Source organism: Mustela erminea, chromosome 11 (assembly GCF_009829155.1).
Source record: "Mustela erminea isolate mMusErm1 chromosome 11, mMusErm1.Pri, whole genome shotgun sequence".
NCBI lineage: Eukaryota > Metazoa > Chordata > Mammalia > Carnivora > Mustelidae > Mustela > Mustela erminea.
Genome location: NC_045624.1, coordinates 13,260,559 through 13,283,981, shown reverse-complemented (window position 1 = coordinate 13,283,981; position 23,423 = coordinate 13,260,559). Strand labels below are relative to the sequence as shown.

At 36.0% G+C, this 23,423-nt stretch overlaps 1 protein-coding gene across 8 annotated transcripts in view; it reads right to left on the bottom strand.

Annotated features, from left to right (window-relative positions):
• BRAF (B-Raf proto-oncogene, serine/threonine kinase) overlaps positions 1 to 23,423 on the bottom strand; it is a 188,052-nt gene that overhangs the window by 68,127 nt on the left and 96,502 nt on the right. For all 8 annotated transcript variants that reach the window (XR_004277020.1, XM_032305660.1, XM_032305662.1 and 5 more), the window contains exons 4-7: positions 11,032 to 11,135; positions 10,088 to 10,190; positions 5,091 to 5,239; positions 4,032 to 4,151 (exon numbers count right to left, since the gene is read on the bottom strand). Coding sequence is in view for 7 of the 8 variants with exons in the window: in XM_032305660.1 (XP_032161551.1) it covers positions 4,032 to 4,151; positions 5,091 to 5,239; positions 10,088 to 10,190; positions 11,032 to 11,135 (476 nt within the window). In the remaining variant the exon portion in view is untranslated. The remainder of the gene's footprint in view (positions 1 to 4,031; positions 4,152 to 5,090; positions 5,240 to 10,087; positions 10,191 to 11,031; positions 11,136 to 23,423) is intronic.

Genomic DNA, 23,423 nt, shown 5'->3' with positions numbered 1-23,423 from the left:
ACAACAGCAAAGACCATTTGCAAATCCAAAAGATGAACCTTACAGTGTTATTTCTCATATTTTAAACTTTTTACCATGTCCAATAATGGAGCAACAAAAAAGAATCATATGTTAAGCATTAAGGAAAATCTTTTTTAAAAATTGCTTTTTGATGAGATCATCAAAACAGGTAACAGAATGATCTATTTTGGTACTGTAGATAAATAACAAATTCTATGATATCTCACAGCCCTGAAATGAACCTGGCACTCACAGAGCACACTGAAGTTTTGCAAAGAGACTGTAAACATCAGTGAGGAGTCTAGGTCCTCAGAAGGGCTATCCAAGGAATTGGGAAGGGGGTATCACATGATAGAGGAGGTACGGTCGTCTCAGTGAGCTCCATGAAGACCAATGAATGACACAATGCTAACAGCCTCTCCATAGAGATTGGTTATCATTCCACCCCATTTTATGCAATCTCTGTAATAAGTGGTTATTAAGACATAGCCAGAAAGACAATGTGGAGGAATACAAAGACATTTTGTGAGTGGACAGGGTTTAGAGAGGAATCGGAAGAAAATATAGTACAAAAGGAATAGACAGAGGTTTGAAGGGCCAAAGAAGCCAAACAATGACAAAAAGTTTTTTTTTTTTTTTTTTTTTTTAAAAAAGGTTCTGAAGCGCCTGGGTGGCTCAGTGGGTTAAGCCTCTGCCTTTGGCTCAGGTCATGATCCCAGAGTCCTGGGATCGAGCCCAGCATTGGGCTCTCTGCTCAGCAAAAAGCCTGTTTCCCTTTCTTTCTTTGCCTGCCTCTCTGCCTACTTGTGATCTCTCTCTCTCTGTTAAATAAATAAATAAAATCTTTAAAAGGTTCTGAATAAAGCACATTAACAAAACCTGAACCCATTAAGTTTACAATTTGACTCTCTGAAGAGAGAAGGCAGAGAAATTTTGCATTTATCTGTTCTTATAAATGGAGTCCACTTAGAACTGAAATAAAATAAAACATTATGTACTTTAAAAAATTAGTATCACCCAATGAGAATTACAGGCTAAACCTGATGGATCTGGCCTTCAGAAAAATTACCATGCTCCACTTGTTCTTTTTACTCTATTAATTATTGAGAAATTTTTAGTTTGTGACAGGGCTCTCTTTTGCTTTAGGCAGCCAATATATGCCTTGTGCTAAGGTGTTTTGGGAACAGGTAAAAGAATGTAAAAGTGATAAAACTTTTTTTTAATTTTTTTAAGTTTTGGAAAACGCACCTACTTTTAAAAAACCATAGCTGATTTAAAGTCTCAAGTCATTAGCATAGTTAGTTTAAGTTAGGACTTAAAAGTGGAAAGAGCTTGAATTAACTATAGTTGTAGAGGGAGTCTAATTAATATAATTGATCTGGCACAGGCCTAAATGACAGCAAGTCATTTCTGAAAGTCACTAAATTAAGATTTTGACTGCAATGTGTAGTTTTATAACAAAGCAAACAGGTATTGAAAGGGCACTGGTCCAGAAGTAGAAAAAGCAAAAACCTGGATTTAATATGAGAGATTTTATTACCTAAAGAGAAGAATAGATATACAAGAAAGAGATAATATCTTGCATATTACACAAACTCAGAAAGAGTCTATTTGGCAGTTGGTATCTACCACCACCCAGTAGAAGGCATATAAGGTCAATCTACCTAGCCCTGACAGCAAATATATAGCTCTGGATAAAACTGCAAGTAGCTATGTCCTGGTACCATTAAACATCTGAGTCATGTAGTAATCCCATGCTTAACAAAAGCAATCTTTGGATTTTAATTTGATTTGTCATTATTATCTTCTAAAAGCAGAGTGCTGGTCCATCCAATATATGAACTTTGGTCTACACACAGCTGTATTTCTCATGGAAATGAATTTACCTGGAATTCTGATTTAGTCTTTTCTAATTCTGGTCACTGTAAACCAGTTTATCCCTAATAATTCTCATCATTTGTGGGAACTGATAAAATTCAGTTTCCATACTGGGATGTCTTTACCTGGACCAAGACAATTTATACCCTATGAAATATGTTGGGAGCCAGCAAACTGGTTTTCTCCTGACACCCCTATCTATTTTGCTGCAAACCTCTTCAAAGCAGTATTAGATTAAAAAGAGAAAAAATTTTACCTTTAAAACCCTTTAGCAAATTACCAGTTAGTTTATATCTCATTTTCAATCTAGAATATTAAAAGTTTTTTTAAGAGTATTAAAAGTTTTGAAGTAAAGCGACTACTTCTGTTCAGCAATATGCAAATTTTAAAACACTGACTTTTCAAATACTCAAACATCCCATAGCATTTTTAAAAAGCAGAAATGGAGGTACAAACTGGCCAATATATCACTTCAATATGTCTTGGTTACATCCGTTATTGTATGTATTTCATGAGCACTATAGTTGTTATAAGTACTATTAACAAAATGCAAAGGAACAGCAGTATAGACAGGATTGGCTTCTATCTTTTCATAGGCACATACAGACACTTGTGACATAAAAGCATCAGGAAAACAAAAGTTAGAACACCTTTCTTATCATTTGCTCAAGACCAGAATGTACTTCAGTTTAGTTACAAATAAAATACTCCGTGGCATAAGCAAATGGTTCTCAGTTTTAAGATAGCAACCTTTCAGTGGTAGGTAACTGGATCATTACCATTATAAACCTTCAGAAAGACCATGTTAATTTCATTGTGGTGTTCTGTAACTCTGCTCACAGAACTGGGACCTGCCAGGAGTAAATGGCATAGCCAAAATATTAATTAAAAACCAAAACAAACAATAACAACACTTTGATCTAAGAAAGACCCAGGTACTATAAAACTAATGATAGAGACAGTAGGAATAAAAGGACTCCAACAGACCAAGTAACTGTTACAACCTGACCAAAAAAAAAAAAAAAAAAAAAAAAAAAAAGGCTGCATTTTCTAGTGTTCCAAAGTAGATAAAAACATCCAGTCTTTAATACAAGTCTTTTGCTAATTTTTCTAGCCTATGAAACCTCTAGAAAGGTTGGTTTTGTAAAATTACAGGTCTCAGGATCGTCCACTTACTTTTTTCTGTCTTTAGACAGAAAAGATAGCATTACATTGTAAAGAGAGGAAGGAAGTAGGGTTCAAACTGACTATAAATATTCATGATCTTAACTAATTATCTCTGGAATATTATAGAACAAAATGGTATGTGGGGACATTTTTTTAAACATATGCTTCCAAATACAGCATAATTTATTCTGTCTCAAATCCAAAAGGTAAAGGGAATGCAGACCTATGTAAGAAATTCTCCAAAACACTAATATCTGTTACTCATCATCATCTTTTTTTTCCCCCCTATGAAGCTTGAATATATGATATTTTATATCACCTTTAAAGTCAGTTTTACCTTTATCTTCCACAACTAATACTATTAATATTTTTCTTTACACATATCCATCCCCTCTCCCCATTCCCCTTGTTTATGCTATTTCTCCCCTACCAACCCACCATCATGCTTTTTATTCCCTGGATTCATTCAGATTCTAGACTTCTTCAAAGTTTAGTTCAAATCCCATTTCTTCATTAAATATTTTTGACTACTCTCACTTTTCTCCTGTTTACAGGAAACATCATATTTATGTCCTCACATTGTTTAAAATATCATATCATCTGAGAAACTGTAGACTATAATTACATACAATTTTTAAATTGTTTGCCATTGTCTCACTGGTCAATGCTACTTTTCTAAACTGGAATCATATACTTCTATATTTAATATTATCGAATAAAGTGATGAGCATAAGGCACGGACTCTAAATGATCTGTCACTTGATTTTTTTTCCAAGACTGGTCCTGAAACAGTCTAGGTCAGTTTTAACCACATGTATCTTAACAAATGCATGTACGAATTTGCCTGATGTGACAAAATAAGTTACCTGAAGAAAAATCCTTAATTTAACAATCCAAGTAGTTGGAAAGGTTTATAATTAACCAAAAGATCCAAAAGAAACCAGCTCAAAAAGCACTGTCATTGAACAGCAGGAGTCAAGTCATACCCAGTAGAATCGGAGGGGGGAGCAGAAGGGGACGATCCAGACGTAAGGGCAGTCTCTGCTATGGAGGCCTCCTCCTGTGGTATTGGGTGGTGTTCAAAGAACTTGGAGACAAACAGCAAACTGTGAGGCAAAAACAAAAACAAAACAAAACAAACCTAACTTGTGCAAAACCCAGAAGCTTCATACACCAGAATACATTATAGAGTTAACAGAAATATTTGGGATCAAATTCTACTTTCAGAAATGACTGTTAAATTCAATTAGTTGTGTTTTTGCCTGAAGACTTATTTAAAAAAAAAAAATTACATTGTACTTTGAAAAGCAAGCTTATAATCTAAAACTAATTGCTCTATACAGCGAATTTCTATATATTAGAGAGGAAAAATCATGCTGTATGGTTAAGGAATTAGAAGAAAATATATCTACCCTCTCAGATTACATCATTATAACATACTTTATAGAGCTGAATTCTCTTTGCTCAAGTGATTGAGAAAACTAAAAAGACCTTAGCAGTAGTAGCAGCAACAACAACAAAGAAGATTACAATAGACTTAGTCTAGTCTATTATAGAAACTCTGGCATAAAGCAAACAGAAATTTTAGAAAGAGATACACTGGGTATAAAGATTTTATATCTTACTTTTAAATAAACTGGGCAGGGGAAGTTGAAGGAGAGAGAAAGAGACAGAGAGAGAGAGAATACATATAATTTACAAAATAGTGATAGAACCAGAACCCCGATCTGTGATCCAAAAATACAATGGTTAACTTAATTGAAATCACACCCACTCTCCTCCCAAAAACCATCTAAAAATGATATCTATGGGCAAGGGATCTTTATTAATTAAAAAAGGGCATAAGACATAAATGAGATGTATAGCTTAATCAGAATTACAATTCAGGAGAGCAGTATTGGCTATACTACAGCATATTCTCCAGGCATCCTTTTTAAATTCCCCATAACTCTACTGGATAGAAAGTTCCCAGGCTCTAAGATACACTAGTTGCACATAAAGAAAAGTAAAATGTCAGTAGAAAAGAGACTTTTTTGATTACTTACTCAAGTTGGTCATAATTAACACACATCAGTGGAACCTCTGTACTACAACGCTGGTGAAATTTATAACCACATGTTTGACAGCGAAAACCCTGGAAAAGCAGCTTTCGACAAAAGTCACAAAATGCTAAGGTGAAAAAAGTTTTCCGTACCTGCAAAGTAAGAAACATCACAGAGAATTTCAAAAACTGCAAGAATCTTCTCAGAAATCAACTTATTTACTCTCTTGCTTGAAATAACAAATCTTTAATATGTTAAAATCATGAGAGTGCCTTACATAAGAAGATATTAAAATGAAAACCGGGGGAGGGGTCCAAGACAATAGATGGACTGTATGTATTTATCTCCCACCCAATATACTATTATAAAACTCAGAAGTCGAGAAGATGTAAAGTGAGTAAAAGACTGGAAACTATTTTCAAGCTTGACTCCATGAAAGTCAAAACAGGGATGATAACTGGAAACTATTTTCAAGCTTGACTCCATAAAAATCAAAACAGAGATGATAAATAGAAGGAGGGATCAGGGATGAAAGGATGGGTAAGGGCATACTTTAGTAATTGTACAAAGAAAGGAGTTAAGAGATGCTTACTGGTGCTGACAGAACAAGAAACAATGGTATCCTTCTATTACTTAAAGTTACAAAGGTATCCCAATAGAGGAACCCGCCCAAAAAACCAACCAACCAACCAACCAAACACCACCACCAACAACAAATCACACTGCAGAAGGGGAAGAAGGAAGAAGAAATGTAATGCTACAAATGAACTAATTTCCTTTGGAGTCAGTAAATGGTGGCTGAAGTTGGTAAAGCAAGAAACTAGAAAGTAACTACTTAGTAATGGGAAGGTAATCACTCAAAGAGCTTTCAAAACAGAAACTAACAAGGCTACAGGACAGGAAAATCACCTAAAAGACAGTAAGAACCACTTCTAATTAATTATTGGTTTGTCAGAGGATTAGAACACCTAAATTTGTGAACACTCCTCTCCAGGAAACGTAAAAGGCAACATGGAAGAACTCCATGTCAGAAGGCAATTGACTTAAACAGAGGTCACATAAAAGAACTGTGTTAGGGAGGCTCTACATGATAACTACTGAAGCCAGAAATTATTTTTAGCCTATCTGTTTTGGGTATAGAATAAGCAGAAAACATAAGAGAAATAACCAAAATGTTAACAGTGGCTACTTCAGAGTGGTGAGAGCATGGGTGACTCTATTTTGTCCTTTGTCTTTGCTGTGTGTGTGTGTGTATGTATATATATTTGTGTGTGTGTGTGTGTGTGTGTGTGTGTGTATTTTTTAAACATTTATTTATTTGACAGAGACCAGTAGGCAGAGAGGCAGGCAGAAAGAGAGGGGGGAAGCAGGCTCCCTGCTGAGCAGAGAGCCCAATGCGGGGCTTGATCCCAGTACCCTGAGATCACGACCTGAGCCGAAGGCAGATGCTTAACCCACTGAGCCGCCCAAGTGCCCCTGCTGTGCCCCTTCTTCTCAGATAGTTTTCATCACTAACAATAATAAGAAACACATTTTACATCATGACCCAGGACACCCCTATATTTAGACACTAGTATTTATCCTGACTATATATAATATACATGAGGATTTCCTATTATATGGGAATGTTTTTTATGATTCATTAAGTTGATTTCAATACCCACAGTTTACCAAACTTTTTTCAATAAACATGCATTTAACAGGACAAAAAGTTTTCAAAAATAATGTCTCATCAGGAAAATGACATCTTAGCACATTAGGCACTCTAGGCTTTTTGAGAACATTCAGGTAATTTTAAGAGTGGCTCTTGTTTGCTTTACCTTTTGGGCTATGTATCACTTTCTAGGGGATACAAAGGCAACGGCTTGTTTTTAGTTTTGTTACTGTCCTGTTTGTCTCTGGATATAAAAGAAATTAGAAAATCTTTAACATTTATGTTGGCTAATATTTGCCAAGCAAGTGTTTTTCGTATTTCTTGCAGAATTTCAGAAAATAAAGCACAGAAAAATACAAAACGTGTTCCCAGGAATCAGCATTTTACCGTCCTCTGAGCCTCTCCTATCCATTTTTCACTCACCTAATAATCTGTCAAGTTTCACGAAGCTCTAATTTCTCTTTTCATTAATCTACTCGCTTGCAGTCTTTCTTCCCGCTACTGACTCTACTTGAAAACTATGTGTACCAGACTATTTGTATATGTGAAGAAGAAAACCAAATAGGGCAGGAGGGGCAGAGAAGAGCAGAAATGAGGAGAAGCAAATGTGGGAATGCATTTGAGTATAAATTGTGACATATAATTGGACCTGGGAATATACCTTTGTGAATAAAAATGATTACAGGAAGGTATATCTTTTTGTTTTTCTACCTCTCCTGCTGCCTCCACCCTGGCAGTTCCCAGGGACTCCTGAAATGTAGGCAAATACCATAGGAACTGCTTTTAGAACGGACTCTCGGAAACTGGGAGGATAAGCAGCATTCCTTGAGCTGCCAGGAAATCCAGCACAGGGAAGCAAAGGAATTCTCTCTCTTAAGCAGAACACTTGCTTTTATTCTTGCCTCTACATGACACTGAGTGCAAATGTTCTAAAACGCAAATCCACATGTCTCCCTTGATCACAATCAATTTCCAATTATTTTAAAGGAAGTGTAAATCCTTAATGTGCCTTAAAAGGACTGCTAGGAGCTGGATTCTTCTTACTCTACCCATAACTCCTACTACACTGTAACCAGCCCCTCTCCAACTTGACACCATTCCCACTGAACTTCTTTCAAGACTAAGAAGTCCGGGCGCCTGGGTGGCTCAGTGGGTTAAGCCTCTGCCTTCGGCTCAGGTCATGATCTCAGGATCCTGGGATGGAGTCCCGCATCGGGCTCTCTGCTCAGCAGGGAGCCTGCTTCCCCCCCCACCCCGCCTGCCTCTCGATCTACTTGTGATCTCTGTCAAATAAATAAATAAAATCTTTAAAAAAAAAAAAAAAAGACTGAGAAGTCCCATGCTTTCTCCCTGTTTTCCTCTGGTGAGAGTGCTCTTCCCTCCCCTCCATCTGCTATTCCCTCATCTCTCAGGCCTTAGCTTAGAGAGTCTTCCTTTGGGAAACCTTCCTCACTCCCCAAAGGCTAGGTTAGGAGCCTACTCTGTGCATCTACTGTACTTTATACATACACAGTAATTAAGAGTGTTCATGAAATGTTCTTTTCAAAACATCTGTCTGTGTACTCGAAGGCAGGGATATTGTTTGTTCTTATTCATTGTCAGAGTCCCAGATCAGACACCGTGTTGGCAAATGGAAAGTTCTTAATAAATATTTAGTGGCAGGGCTTCAATTGTATTGTGAGGATTTCCATACTCTGGAACTAGGCTGCAGCTTGTTTTCATTATCCTCTTGCAGCAAGGATCTTCCTGAGGCACCACTTTAACACCATTTTATGGTTAACAACTTAGGTCTCTTACCTCTCAACTACTTTCTAGCCAAGAAAAATAATTAGGAAAAGGAGTAGTAATCATCATGAAATGTAACCTCTATTGTTTTTGGATTCCTAAAAACTTAAAATTATCTTCAGATTTATCCACTTGAAATTCTACAAATTAAAAAAAATCAATAGTAAAGAACTTCCTAGGTCATCATTACAAAACTATTCGCTACATAGTAAATCTGACTGCCAACACTCATTGAAAAGATGCCTTATTGAAGCACAAATTATTCATCATTATTCACCACTAATGGAGCCCTGAAAACACAAATCCCCAAGGAAATCAGCTCATTACTCGTCTGCTTTAGGAGTCCAGCTATACTTATCACCAAAGCACATGGGAAAGAACTTGATGTTGAAAGGGAAGCAATAACTAGCTATCTATCCATCTAGAAAGAATAAACTATGGTCAAAATTCCAATAGGAAGTAAGAAAAGCATTCCTGCCTTATAGATCATTCTACTCCTGGCTTCTGCCTTACCCTTTCAGAGGGTAGGTTCTCAAGCTCTGGGCACTATATCCTCATCTCTCAGGTGGAGATGCCCCACATTCCAGGTATCATGCTGGTGACACTTAGCTTAGGCTAGATTCCTGCAAATGCAAAAACCAGATGAAGGGGGAGGTCCTCAAGGACAGCTAGTCCATTTCCATTAACTCACCCTTCAGAAACATTTACACAAGTGTATCAAGATGTATGCAAAAAGATTCTGTTTAGCCCTGTACAAAACAGATTTAAAAAAAAACTTAAATGTCTATTAATAGAGGATGGTTAAATATAAATATACTGAATTCATATTCTTATGGACTATTATGCAATCACTATAAACATAAAGCCAAGTGTACTGATGTGGAAAGACATCCATGATGGACTGTTAAATCTTTTTTTTTTTTTTTTGGTTAAGGTGAAGACTATCACACAGAACAGGACTCCATTTTTAGTTTTAGGAAAGAAATGGAAATGAAGAGAAGGGAGAGAAAAAGAGAATGGAGAGAACTTTGGGCTCTCAAAGTATAAGCACATGTTTGTACAAGCAGAAAGTTTGGAAGACTACACAATAATTAACAAGTGTTTACCCTATTAGGTATTTTCCTTTTCTCATCTGATATACTTTTGTACCATTCAGATTTTCTTTTCAGCTCTTTTTATTGAAAGACATCTATTATTTTTCAAATTAAAAAGAAAATAAAACTCTTTAGTTTAAATACAAAATTTTTTTTTAAAGATTTTATTTATTTATTTGACAGATGGAGATCACAAGTAGGCAGAGAGGCAGGTAGAGAGAGATGGAGAAGCAGGCTCTCTGCTGAGGACCCTGGGATCATGACCTGAGCGGAAAGCAGAGGCTCTAACCCACTGAGCCACCCAGGCGCCCCTAAATACAAATTTTTTAAAGAACAGAACTGATTTTCAACTTAGGTAAAATATCAGTCTCAAAATTATGCATCCATATTTCATATTCCCTAAATAAAAATTCATATGCAAGAACTTGAATGCTTTTGACATTTGGAAAAAACGTAAAAGTACATACAAAGTTGTGTGTGGTAAGCGGGACATTTTCCAACACTTCTACATGTAGTTCCTCTCCAGTGAGCCAGGAAATATCAGTGTCCCAGCCAATCGGTTTCTTCTCTCTGAAAAGTGTAGACACAGCTTTTCTTGGTTATCATATCTAAAAATCTTCATATACCTCATGCTGAAGACATGAAAATTGGTTATTGAGGGGCTAGTAATGGTGAGGGAGATTTGGCTCCCTGGTCTTCCATCGTTAGAAATTTAAATGGCAATAAATTAATTTTTAAGTTTACCCCAAATAAATGTATCACTCTTGGACAAACAGCAGGGTAAAGAGATGTACTCTTTTCTTCAAGCCAGCTCCAGAAAAGACCTACAACAGCAGAAAATTGATTGTTCCTAGGGTCCCCTCCTCAAAAAAATAAAATAAAATAAAATTTAAAAAAATCAGAGGTACGGATTTATCTATCCATTAAAAAAAAAAAAAAAAAAGAGCGCTCAAGGGACAACATGCCCCAAAAGGATATATATATATATATTTTTAGATAGGATTCATTTTTAGGGGGGCTGGGATCTTGGCACAATTTTAGATACTTTTCTGAAAGAAAAATAGTTTAATATAAAATGTTAATTTTGATAAGCCTTTTGTGAAACTATGAGTGTATATTAAAAACAGGGGAATGGGGAAGAGTCCATTATTCAAATAAGCCACATTGAATCTCACACTCCAAATAAAGTCATTTGATCAGAGGAACAAACACTACCATCACACAAAATATCTAAAGTTAACTCCTCAAAAGGCCTGCAAGTTTTCTTTAGGCTAACTTAGTATTTTTTTTCCAAAGTTAAATTTCATTACCCTAGGTTTGGGTAAAGCTGCTACAGAAAACCCGGAAGTTTAATGTGTGAGGTTTTCTTTTTCCTTTTTAAAGAAAATTTCACATCACATACAAACCATACCCATCCTGAATTCTGTAAACAGCACAGCACTCTGGGATTAGACCTCTCATCATCAGAGCTTTCTTTAGACTGTCTCGGACTGTAACTCCACATCTTGCAGGTACCTACGGTATCATAAATATATGGTATAAGGTAAAGGCAATAAAACATACATTTATTCGCATCATTTTAAAAAGCTCAATACTTCACCTTTATAATATCTTTAAAATATCACATGGATTAGTATGTCGGATACAACATCATTTGTAATGCTAACTTGTCATTAAAAGAAAATTATGACTCAAGTATCTACTTTCACCAACTTAAAGCAAAACTGACTTTGCTTTTTATTAAAATTATGAAGTATTTTAACAGATAAAAAGTGAACAGAAAATATAACAGATTCCTATGGACCCATCACTGAGAAAAAACATGTCAACATTTAAAGCAAAAGCAATTAAAATAGTAATTTGAATATAGTTGACACACATTATATCAGTTTTAGGTGTACGGCGCACAGTGATTCAACTTCTCTATCCATTATGCTATACACCCAACTATAACTACTATCCATCACCATACAACACTATAATATCATTGACTATATTCCCTAAACCTTTCATTCCCTTGACTTATTAATTGCGTGACTGGAAGCCTGGAATTCCTACTTCCCTTTATCCATTTTGCCTATCCCTCTATTCTCCTGTCCTCTAGCAGCCATCACTTTGTTCTCGGATTCTGCTTTTTGTTTGTATTTCTATTTTCATTTTTATTATTTTTCAGGACCCTCCATACTGTTTCTCAGTGGCTGTGCCAAATTAAATTTTCATCAACAGCATATGAGAGTTTTTTTCCCTCTACATTCTACATCCTAACACTTCTTTTGATTTTAGTGATTCTTACAGGTGTAAGGTGTTCTCTCATTGGTTTTTTTTTTTTTTTTAAGATTTTATTTTTAAGTAATCTCTACACCCAACACGGGCTCAAAATGATAACCCCAAGATCAAGAGTTGCATATTCTACTACTGAACCCCTCATTGTGGTTTTGATTTGCATTTCTCTGATGATTAGGGATGGTGAGCATCTTTTCCTGTGTCTGTTGGCCATCTGTAGGTCTTCCTTGGAAAAATATTCAGGTCCTCGCTTATTTTTTAATCAGGTTATTTGGAATTTTTGGTGTTGAGTTGTATGTTCTTTACATATTTTGAATATTAACCCCTTATCAGATGTATCATTCGCAAATATCTTCTCTCATTCAGTAGGTCACCTTGTTCTTTTGTTGGTGGTTTCCTTCGCTAGGCAAAAGATTTTTATTTTGGTATAGTCTCAATAATTTATTTTTGCTTTTATTTCCCTTGCTTAAGGAGACATACCTAGAAAAATGTTGCTAAGGCTGATATCAAAGAGATTACTGCCTATTTTTTTCTGGGAGTTTTATGGTTTCAGGTCTTACATTAGGTCTCTAATCCACTTTGAGTTTATTTTTATATATGGTATAAATAGTCCAGTTTTTCCAACACCATTTATTAAAGAGATTGTCTTTTCCCCATGGTTTACTCTTGCATTCTTTGTCATAGGTTAATCGACCATACAGTCGTGGGTTTATTTCTGGGCCCTCTATTCTGCTCCATTGATCTACATGTCTATTTTTGTGCCAGTACCACATACTTGGTATGATTACTACAGCTTTGTAGTATATCTTGAATTTTAGAATTGTGGTATGTCCAGCTTTGCTGTTTTCTCAAGATTCCTTTAGTTATTTGGGGATCTTCTGTGGTCCCATACAAATTTTAGGATTATTTGTTCTAGTTCTGTGAAAAATGTTGGTGTTTTGATAGGAATTACATTCAATCTATAAATTGGTTTGGGTAGTATGGACATCTTAGCAAAATTAATCTTTCCAATCTATAAGCATGGAATATCTTTCCATGTCACCTCTAATTTCTTTCATTAATGTTTATAGTTTTCAAAGTATGGGTCTTTTACCTCTTTGGTTAAGTTTATTCCTAGGTATTTTATTCTTTTTGGTGTAACTATAAATGGAACTGTTTTCTTAATTTCCCTTTCTGCCCCTTCATTACCAGCACATGGAAATGCTACTGACTTCTGGGTATTAATTTTGTATCCTGCAACTTTACTGAATTTATTTATTACCTCTGGTAGCTTTTTTTGGTGGGTCTTTACAGTTTTCTATGTACAGTATCATGTCATCTGCAAATAGACAGGTGAACTTCTTCCTTACCAATATGGATGCCCCATTTCTTTTTCTGGTCTGACTGCTGTGGATAGGATAGAACTTCTAGTACTATGTTGAATAAAAGTGGTGAGAATGGACATCATTGATTTGTTCCTGATCTTAGGGTGAAAGCTCTCTTTTTCACCACTAACAATGATGTTAGCTCTGAGTTTTTCAGTATCTTTCCTCAAACCAACTTTTTTGAGTTTTTATCCCAAACAAATGTCGAATTTTGTCAAATGCTTTTTCTTCATCTATTCAGATGATCATATGATTTTTATCCTTCATTTTGTTGATGTAGTGTATCATGTTGATTGTCTGTGAATAATGAGGTACCCTTGCATCCCTGGAATAAATCCCACTTAATCATGGTGACTAATCCTTCCAATGTATTGTTTAATATGTTTTGCTCATATATTGTTGACGATTTAAAGCAAAATCAATGTAATCCTTCAATCACACTAACGGTCCTTAAAAGATGTCTTGCTATTCCTAAACATGGCGGGAATAAAATACTTACCTTAGTATGTATAATTGGTATTTGTTGTTTACTTGCCTAACGTCCCTGTGCTTTCTGGGAGCCTGCCCTTCACTAAAAATCCACATGACACCAGTAAGCATATTAATCAAGGGTCACTGCTTTTCTGGCTACACGAGACATAAGCTGGTGAATCAGTTTCCCATATCCTTGGCAAAAGCAACTGATCCAGGCCTAGATATATGACCCAAACAGAGTTGGTCCCTAAACTGACTAATGCATACTGGCTGAGAAAGTTTCTGTTTTGACTATAGTTACAGTGTGCCAACAGGAGAGAAACCTGGAGCTGTCCGTGGCCATTCTCCCTCCTACACTGAGAAAATCTAGTTACAGAATGAAGCTAACCAAGGGGGAAGCAGAAATAACATCAGGAGTGTGAAGTGAAAAGGCACTGGAAAGAGACAGAAATTATTTTTCTGTATATTTGAAATTCCTCTATCCTGGTCTTTTCCACACATGCCCCATCCTTCCAGATGAATTTGAGTAATTTACAACTGAAAAAGACTGACAAATACAGTATGCACTCAAATGAGGCAGTGGGAATTCAGGTTGGTCAGTTTTTAAGGGGGAAAGAGAGTGGAGAGAGAGGTGATGTGTTAGTTACTAACAAGAAAATTCAAGGTTCCACTCTTAAATCACTAAAGTACTTAGCGAACCATAAGTTGCCAAAGAAATTGAAAATCTTTGGGCTACAGGGGAAAAAACAGTGTAAAGGTAAATATAAGATGACCTAAACAGTACATTGAAGAAGGAACAATTCAGAATCCACATTAGGACCTACGATTAGAAAAAAGAGGAGACAGATTTTAGCTTAATGTAACAACCATTCAAACCATCCAGCAAGAGAAATATTAGAGAAGACATGAGGGAACAGTCTCATCACTGGAAGTCTCATCACTCAAGAGCCTGGACTGATACAGTTGATTCTCTTTATTTGTGGATTCCATATATGCAAATTTGTCTCCTTTTTTTGTATTCCCAAAATCAATATGTGCGGTGCTTATATAGACACACACAAAGCAGTGAAAAATCTAAGTTGCCCAATGCACACCTTCCCATCTGAGGATGAACAGGTGATACCCTGCCTGCCTATTCTCACTGTCAGACTGCAAACAAGTGCCCCAGGAGGCTTTTAAGCTAATGGACTCTAGCCAGCTGTGAAGAAATAAATAACCTAGGGGCCAATACACAAAAGCCATTTTGGCTCATTTATATAATAGTTAACCTTCATTTCCCTTAGAAGCAACGGTCTAATATTCTTTAATTCAGTGTTTCTGGTGAATTTATAGACCATAACTACTACAAATATTAAAAACTGGCTGTACTTTCCAGAAATAATGAACAGAGAGAAAGTTCACTTTTACCCTCTGCTACTCATATTCTGTATACTTGATGCAAAAACTTGTTTATTAGCAACCCTATCTCTAGTTTTAAGCTCTATCCCACGTCACCGGAGGAATCTTTCTAAAGAAGGTATTCTTAACTTGTGTGTGTGTCAAAGACTTCTGAGAATTTGGAGCACCTGGGTGGCTCAGTCGGTTAAGCTTCTGAGTCTTGACTTTGGCTCAGGTCATGATCTCAGGGTCTCATGATCTCTGATCTCATGATCTCTGCTGGGCACAGAGACTGCTTCAAATTCTCTCTCTCCCTCTGCCCCTCCCCTGCCTCTTTAAAAAAAAAAAAAAGACTTCTGAGAACCTGAAGAAAGTCTTAGATGCTCTCTCTGAAACGTAGAATTTCAGGAGGTTCACCAAACCTGAAGCTCATGTGACAACTGTTGATAGGCTCAATGAACTGAGATTTAGAACTCCATTCTAAAATATAATTTTATTTTTCAGTAGTCTGCTCAAATTTTTCATTATTTATAGGGCAAAATTCAAATACTCCTCAAAATTTTCCAATTCCTTATAGGGAAAATTTAAAATTCTCTAACACGGCATATAAGGTCATGAGTGAACCGTGGCTATTTACTACACCTCTCAGTTCCCTTGGTAATTTCCCTCATGCACTCCTGTCACGTATCTTCTAATATAGGTATGCTTAATCCCAAAGTGTATGTATATTTCATCAGCAGACAAAAATACCTTCTACTCTCATTAATAATGGAAAGTCATCAGTCAGTCCTTCATTCCACTACTGGAGGCTGGTTTTTTAAAACTCTTTGCTCCTTCATTGATAGTGCCAGTTCAACAGACTGACAGACCAATATAAACTCTAATATATAAAGGAAATTATATATATTATATACCCCTGAAAAAGGGTAAAAATGTCCATGTTGCAACAGTTGAACTAGTTTAGGAAAAAGGTTCATCTGTACTTCTGTATATACCATCTGTAGTATACTGTATACTAGGGTAAACTAAATGAATCAGACTTAAATGTTGAAAAAAGGAAGGAAGGAACAAACCATAAAAGTACTAGAAGAAAACATGGCAAAATACTTTATAATCTGAAGTTAAGAAGGACTTTATAATTATGATGCAAAATCTGCCATAAAAGAAAAAATGTTAAGGTCAACCACATAAAACTCAGAGCTTTTTATAAGGCAAAACAAACTATAAGCAGTCTAAAGACAAATATAAACCATGAAGAAATAGATTTGTGACCTACAAGCCAAAGTCATAAGGCAAAGGCAAACTGGTAAAAACTATCTGCACTCACTTAACATTAAAGTAATCCTCCTAATATGCGAAGAGCTGAAAATTTGAGATTTAGACTAACAACCAATTTAAAAAATGGGCAAAGTATATGAAACACAGTTCACACAAAACAGAAGAAGAAATGGTGTTCAAACATGAAAAGATGGTCATGCTCCTCACAAGGAGCAAAGCAAACTCAAACTTGTCAAAATATTTTTCACTTATCAGAGTGGTTAAAGTCCAAAAGCTTGAACATGTTCTGTTGATTAGGCTATGGTAAATATGCATCTCACACACTGTCAGTGGCAGCGCAAAATTAAGCAAGACCTACAAAGCGAAATTTCAAAGTATCTATCAGAAATACACACATAAATTTCCTTTTGATCCACACAAGCATACTTTTGATATAACTACTGTATTCTGGGAAACTAGAGTATATCTATACATTGAAATCTATAGCTACAAATAGAGTATTTAGAAGTTCTCTATATATGGAAATAGAACATTTCCAGGGTGGTCTATATAAACATTAAGATACAGAATGATATATATGGTATGATGGTTTGTGTACACAAAGAGAAGTGGGGAAATGAGAAAAAAAATATTTTTGTATTTGCCTGTAACTACATTAAAAAAAAAAAAACAAAACCCAGAAAATATACATACACACCCCAAAGAAAAATAGTGACCTAAAAAGTTCATGGGAACCTAGATGTATAGAATATAGAAACAGAGCTGAAACAAAATTTCTTTATTTAAATACCACATGAAAGAATTACCTGATTGAAAAAGGAAAAAGGGAGGAGAGGTTTGTCTCATATTTAAAGGCTGAAAAGATACTTTCAGAAGAGCCAGGTTTATGCACCTTCTCCAGATTTTAAAATTAAATGTCCTTGATTAGGCTATCAAAGCAGGAACAATTTTTCTCTATCGACTTTTTAAAAATAAGCACCCTATCTTAATAAAAAGCTAGAGTCAATGAAATTGCCTAAGTATTTTTGCAAAGAATAATTTAGACCAAAACAAAATACATTAGTCTAAACTTTCACATCAGTTTTTAAAGTGAATATAAACTATCTTTTATCAATGGGTTCATGGGACTCACTACACTACTCTACTTTGTATATGCTTAAAATTTTCCATAATAAAAGGTTTTCTTGGGGCTCCTGGGTGGTTCAGTGGGTTAAGGCCTCTGCCTTCAGCTCAGCTCATGATCCCAGGGTCATGGCTTCAAGCTCCGCATCAGGCTCCCTTGCCTGAGCAGGGAGCCTGCTTCCCCCTCTCTCTCTGCCTGCCTCTCTGTCTACTTGTGATCTCTGTCAGTCAAATAGATAAATAAAAAAGATCTTAAAAAAAAAAAAAGATTTCTGTAAAGTTTTAAAAAAATAAAAGGTTGTCTTAAAACTTAAAGACCTTCTTAAAGGAGTGGCCTTCAAAATTCAGGAGGCCGCCAATATTATTACATATTATTTCAGCTAGTATATTAATTTGGTAGTTTAAATTCTTTGTAATGCAGACTTTACTATATTCTTTAAGTAAACTTCATGATACCTTGAGATCTCCTTGTATAAACTGGCACACATTTGTGTGTATGTGTGTGTAGTGTAATGTATAACAAACACTCCTACTTGTGTATTGGAGGTGACTAAACACAGATTTTAATATACTGTCCTTTATACTTTTCCATATAAATATATTTTCTAAATACAAAATTTTTAAAAACCTTATGAATATTCTTTTCTAAATGCTAAATTGGTGACATGGTCACCAAATTTTAATCATGTTTTTTTGTTTAGTACTGGTTTATAGCCATAAAAGAAAACTTCTAGTAGCTAGCTACTATCACATTCCTAGTATTATAATCCTTTCATTTAGTCTACCTTACTTTTACTTCCCAATCTCGGACTTACTTGCCTTCTATAGTTCCCTTTTCAGACCCGAAATGCATTCCATTTTATTCCTATAATCTCTACTTTTCTTTCTCCTTCTAATATATATCTAATCTTAGAACATGCACCTTTTGCTATCTCTAGGAAGAAATAATCCTGGCTATTCTCTTTTTTATCTAATTTCTATTATTAGAGGATTGCTCATCAACTCTGATAATTATTCTTATCTCAAATCTATGGTATTTTATTTTGTCTCTGCATGCCATGTACAACTATTTATAAAAAGAAATTCTTTCTCCAAAAAAGATATATGAAAGCCAATAAGCACATGAAAAGATGCTTGGTATCATTAGCCATCAGGGAAATGCAAATCAAAACCACAATGAGACACCACTTCACACACACTGGAACAGCTATAATCAAAAAGACAGTAAATGTGCTGGTGAGGAGATGGGAGAAACCAAAAATCTCATTCAGTAATGGTGAGAAAGTAAAATGCTACAGCTGTTTTGGAATATATTCTGGCTGTTCCCCAAAAGATTATTATACCCAACAAAAATGAAACACATATCCACCAAAATGAAAACATATGTTCACACAAAAACTTGTACATGCATGTTCACAGCAGCATTATTCACAATAGCCAAAAAGTGGAAACAACACTCAGAATGGGTAAGTAAAATGGGGTATATACAAACAATAGGATATCATTCAGCCACAAAAGGGCACGAAGGACTGAATCATACTACAACATGGATGAACACTGGAAACAGGCTAAGTAAAAGAAGCCAGTCACAAAAGAGCACATATTCCATGATTCCATTTACATGGAATGTCCAGAATAGAAAAATCTATAGAGATAAAATGAAGTAAGTTGTTGCCTAGGCCTGGGAAGACTGGGGAGAAATGGTAAGTGACTACTAACGCATATAGGGTTTCTGTTTTGGAGTCCTGAAAAAGCTCTTCAATCGACTATGGTGACAATTGTGTGACTCTGTGAATAGACTAAAAATTACTGGATTGCACCCTTTGAGTAAGTGAATTGTATAATATGTGACTGAAGTCTTAATCTATAAAAAAATTCTTTAAAGTTGTGAATTCTAAAAGGCATGCTTAGGACAAGCCGTGTTTCAGGGTAATTGGGTGCGTCTAATACTTTGTTAACCTTTTGTTGTTGTATGATTTATGTATTGAAGAGTTTATATTGGGGTGCCTGGGTGGCTCAGTCACTGGGTGTCTGCCTTCGGCTCAGGTCATGATCCCAAGGTCCTGTGCTCGAGCCCTACGATCGGGCTCCCTGCTCAGCGGGAAGGCTGCTTCTCCCTCTCTCCCTCCCCCTGTTTATGTTCCCCCTCTCTTGCTGTGTCTCTCTCTGCCAAATAAACAAATAAAATCTTTAAAAAAGAAAAGAAAAGTTTATATAAATGAGGGTATCCCAGGCTTAAAATACTTTAAATTTTATTAGATCAATAATAATATATTCTAAATTTTAATATTCAGTGTTGGCCAGAGTCTCATGGTAAAAGTAAGTCTCATATATTATTAAGAATGTATGCTAGTGCATACATTATCCAATAATTATTTCTAGGTATCTAGCATAAAAATATTCCAACAGTGTTTAAGGACACAGGTATTTAAGTGTATATTACAGTATTACTTAACTATCCATCATGAAAAATGGCTAAGTAAGTTATATATAATTACTCTAAACAATAATTTTAAACATAAGAAACAGCTCTGCATGAAACAGCTCTGTGAAAAAAAAAAATTTAAATATAAGGTAAAAGGTCAGTCTTTTTCTCCTGCCAGACCATGACCCTCCTCATCCTTAACACTTTTTTCTCTCTTTGAAGTCTATTTCATATAATACTTAGATAGCACTACCAATTTTCTTTTGGTTACTAACAGCTCTTCATTTTTTTTTTTTTAAGTTTTATTTATTTAAGTAATCTCTACATCCAATGTGGGCCTTGAACTCATGACCCTGGCAGCAAGAATCACATGTTCTTCCAACTAAGCCAGTTAGGTGCCCCGCTTCATTTTTTTTTTTTTTTACAAAACAGATCTGAGGTTTAACTGACCTACAATCAACTACATTAAGTATATTGTTTGATACATTCTGACATTATGAATATACCCACATAATCATCACCACATTCAAGATAATGTACCCCAATACACCTTCTCAACGTTTTCTTGCACTCCTATGTAATTCCTCCCTCTTGCCCCACGCCCAGGTCCAGACAAATACTGATCTAACACTGTCACTATAGAACAGTTTGCTTTTTCTAGAATTTTATGTAAGTGTAAAATGCATATTCATTTTTGTCTGGCTACTTTTACTTAGCATGGTTATTGTTAGATTTATCTATGTTGTTGTGTCTACCGGCAGTGTATTCCTGTGTACCACATGGTACTCCGTTTTATAGATATACCACAACTTGCTTAACCATCTGCTGATGAATATTTGGGGCTAAGAACAACTCTGTACAAATCTTTGTATGGACATATGCTTTATTTTCTCTTGGGTAAATACCTAGAAGTAGAATGGCTGGATCATATACTAGGTGTATGCTTAACTTTTTACAAAATTGCCAAACTCATTTTTTTTTAATTGTGCTGAAATACATATAACTTAAAATTTAATACCTTACCTATTTTTTAAGTATACAGTTAGTTATGGTAAGCACTTTCGCACTGTTGTGTAACCAAAAGCCATGACTCATTTCATTTTGAAAAATTCCAACTCTATAACCATGAAAGAACAACTCCCCACCTCCCCTCCCCTCCCCCCTTACAACCACAATCCTATTTTCTCTTTCTATGAATTTGGCTACAAATTTGACTATGAATTTGACTAGGTAACTCAAATAAGTGCAATACTACAGTATTTGTCTTTTTGTGACTGACTCATGATTCATCAATGCTATACAACATGCCAGAATTTCCTTCTTTTTAGGGTTCAATAATATTCAATTGTATGCATATATCATATTTTGTTTATTCATGCATCTGTTGATTGACACTTGGGTTGATTACACATTTTTGGTTATTATGAATAATGTTGCTATAAATATGGGTGTATAAATAATCTCTTTAAAACCCTTCCAACTGGGCGCCAGGGTGGCTCAGTGGGTTAAGCCTCTGCCTTAGGCTCAGGTCATGATCTCATGGTCCTGGGATGGAGTCCCGCATGGGGCTCTCTGCTCAGCAGGGAGCCTGCTTCGCTCGAGTGCGCGTGCGCACACACGCACCATCTCTCTCTCTCTGCCTGCCTCTCTGCCTACTTGTGATCTCTGTCAAATAAATAAATAAAATCTTAAAAAAAGAAAACAAACCCTTCCAACTCCTTTGGGTATATATTCAGAAGCAGAACTGCAGGATAATATGGTAATTCTATTCTTAGTTTTCTGAGGAACCATCACACTGTTTTCCATAGTGGTCAAACCACTTTACATTCCCACTAGCAATGCACAAGGGTTCCAATTTCTCTACATTGTTGCCAATGTGCTATTCACTCTTTCCTCTTTGTAGACTGTCTTTGGAGAAATGTCTATTCAAGTCCTCTTTTTCTTAATTGAGTTGTTTAGGGGTGTGTGTGTGTGTGTGTGTGTGTGTGTGTGTGTTTGAGTTGTAGGAGTTTTTAAAAATACGTTCTGAATATTAACCCTTGTGTGTGTGTGTGTGTGTGTGTGTGTGTGTGTGTGTGTGTGTGTGTTTGAGTTGTAGGAGTTTTTAAAAATACGTTCTGAATATTAACCCTTCATCACAGATACGATTCACACATATTTCCTCCCTTCTATAAGCTGTCTTTTCTCTAAGATGATTGTGTTCTTTTTCTTTTCTTTTTAAAATTTATGTCAGAGAGAAAGAGACCACAACCAGGGGGAGCAGCAGACAGAGCAGGCAGAGGGAGAAGCAGGCTCCCCACTGAGCAAGGAGCCCAATGCAGGACTTGATCACAGGACCCTGAGATCATGACCTGAGCTTAAGGCAGATGCTTAACCAACTGAGCCACCCAGGAGTCCTAATTATGTTTTTGCTGCACGTAGTTTCTAATTATGAAATAGTCCTATTTCTCTATGTTTATGTATGTTGCCTGTGCCTTTGGTACCATATCTAAGAAACTACTGCCAAATCCAACATTGTGAGGCTTTTCCTCTCTTTTATTCTAAGGGTTTTGTAGTTTCAGCTCTTACATTTATATCCTTGACCCACTTTGAGAGAACTTTGCATGTAATGTAAGGTAAGGGTTCAACTTCATTGTTCTGCATATGCACTATCCAGTTTTCCCAGTGTCATTTGCTGAAGAGACTGTCCTTTCCCCCAATGAGGGGTTGTGGTATCTTGTCAAAGATCCTTAGACCATATACATAAGAATTTATTTCTAGGGGCGCCTGGCTGGCTCAGTGGGTTAAAGCCTCTGCCTTCAGCTCAGGTCATGATCCCAGGGTCCTGGGATCAAGTCCCACATCAGGCTCTCTGCTCAGCGGGGAGCCTGCTTCTCCCCGCCCCCCCCCCCCCGTCCCCCACCCCTGCCTCTGCCTACTTGTGATCTTTGTCAAATAAATTAAAAAAATATATATTTACTTCTAGACTCATTATTTCACTGATCTATATGCCTCTATGTCTATGCTATTCTGTGGGTTTGTACTAAGTTTTGAGATCAGAAGTGTGTGATCTCCAACTTTGCTCTTTTCCAAGACTGCTGGCCCTTCAGGATTCCTTAAGCCTCAACATTAAGTTCAGGAGGGACGTTTCTATTTCTGCAAAAAAAAGTTGTTGGGATTTTAAAAGGAACTGTATTAAGTAACAGGAAAATATTAAGTAAAAATTAGGTAAAACTGTAACAAATAAAATTGACATGTTTTACAAAGTGACTGTACCATTATATATTCCCACCAGCAGTGAAAGAAAATTCCAGTTATGCCACATTCTTGCCAATAAGTTGTTATGCCTACTCTTCCATTTCAGCCATTCTAGTAGGTGTATGGTATTATCTTCTGCCTTTAATTTGCATTTCTCCAGTGACTAATGATGCTGAGCATCTTCTCATGTATTTGCCTATTACCTACATATCTTCCTTGGTGAAGTATCTGTTCAAATCTTTT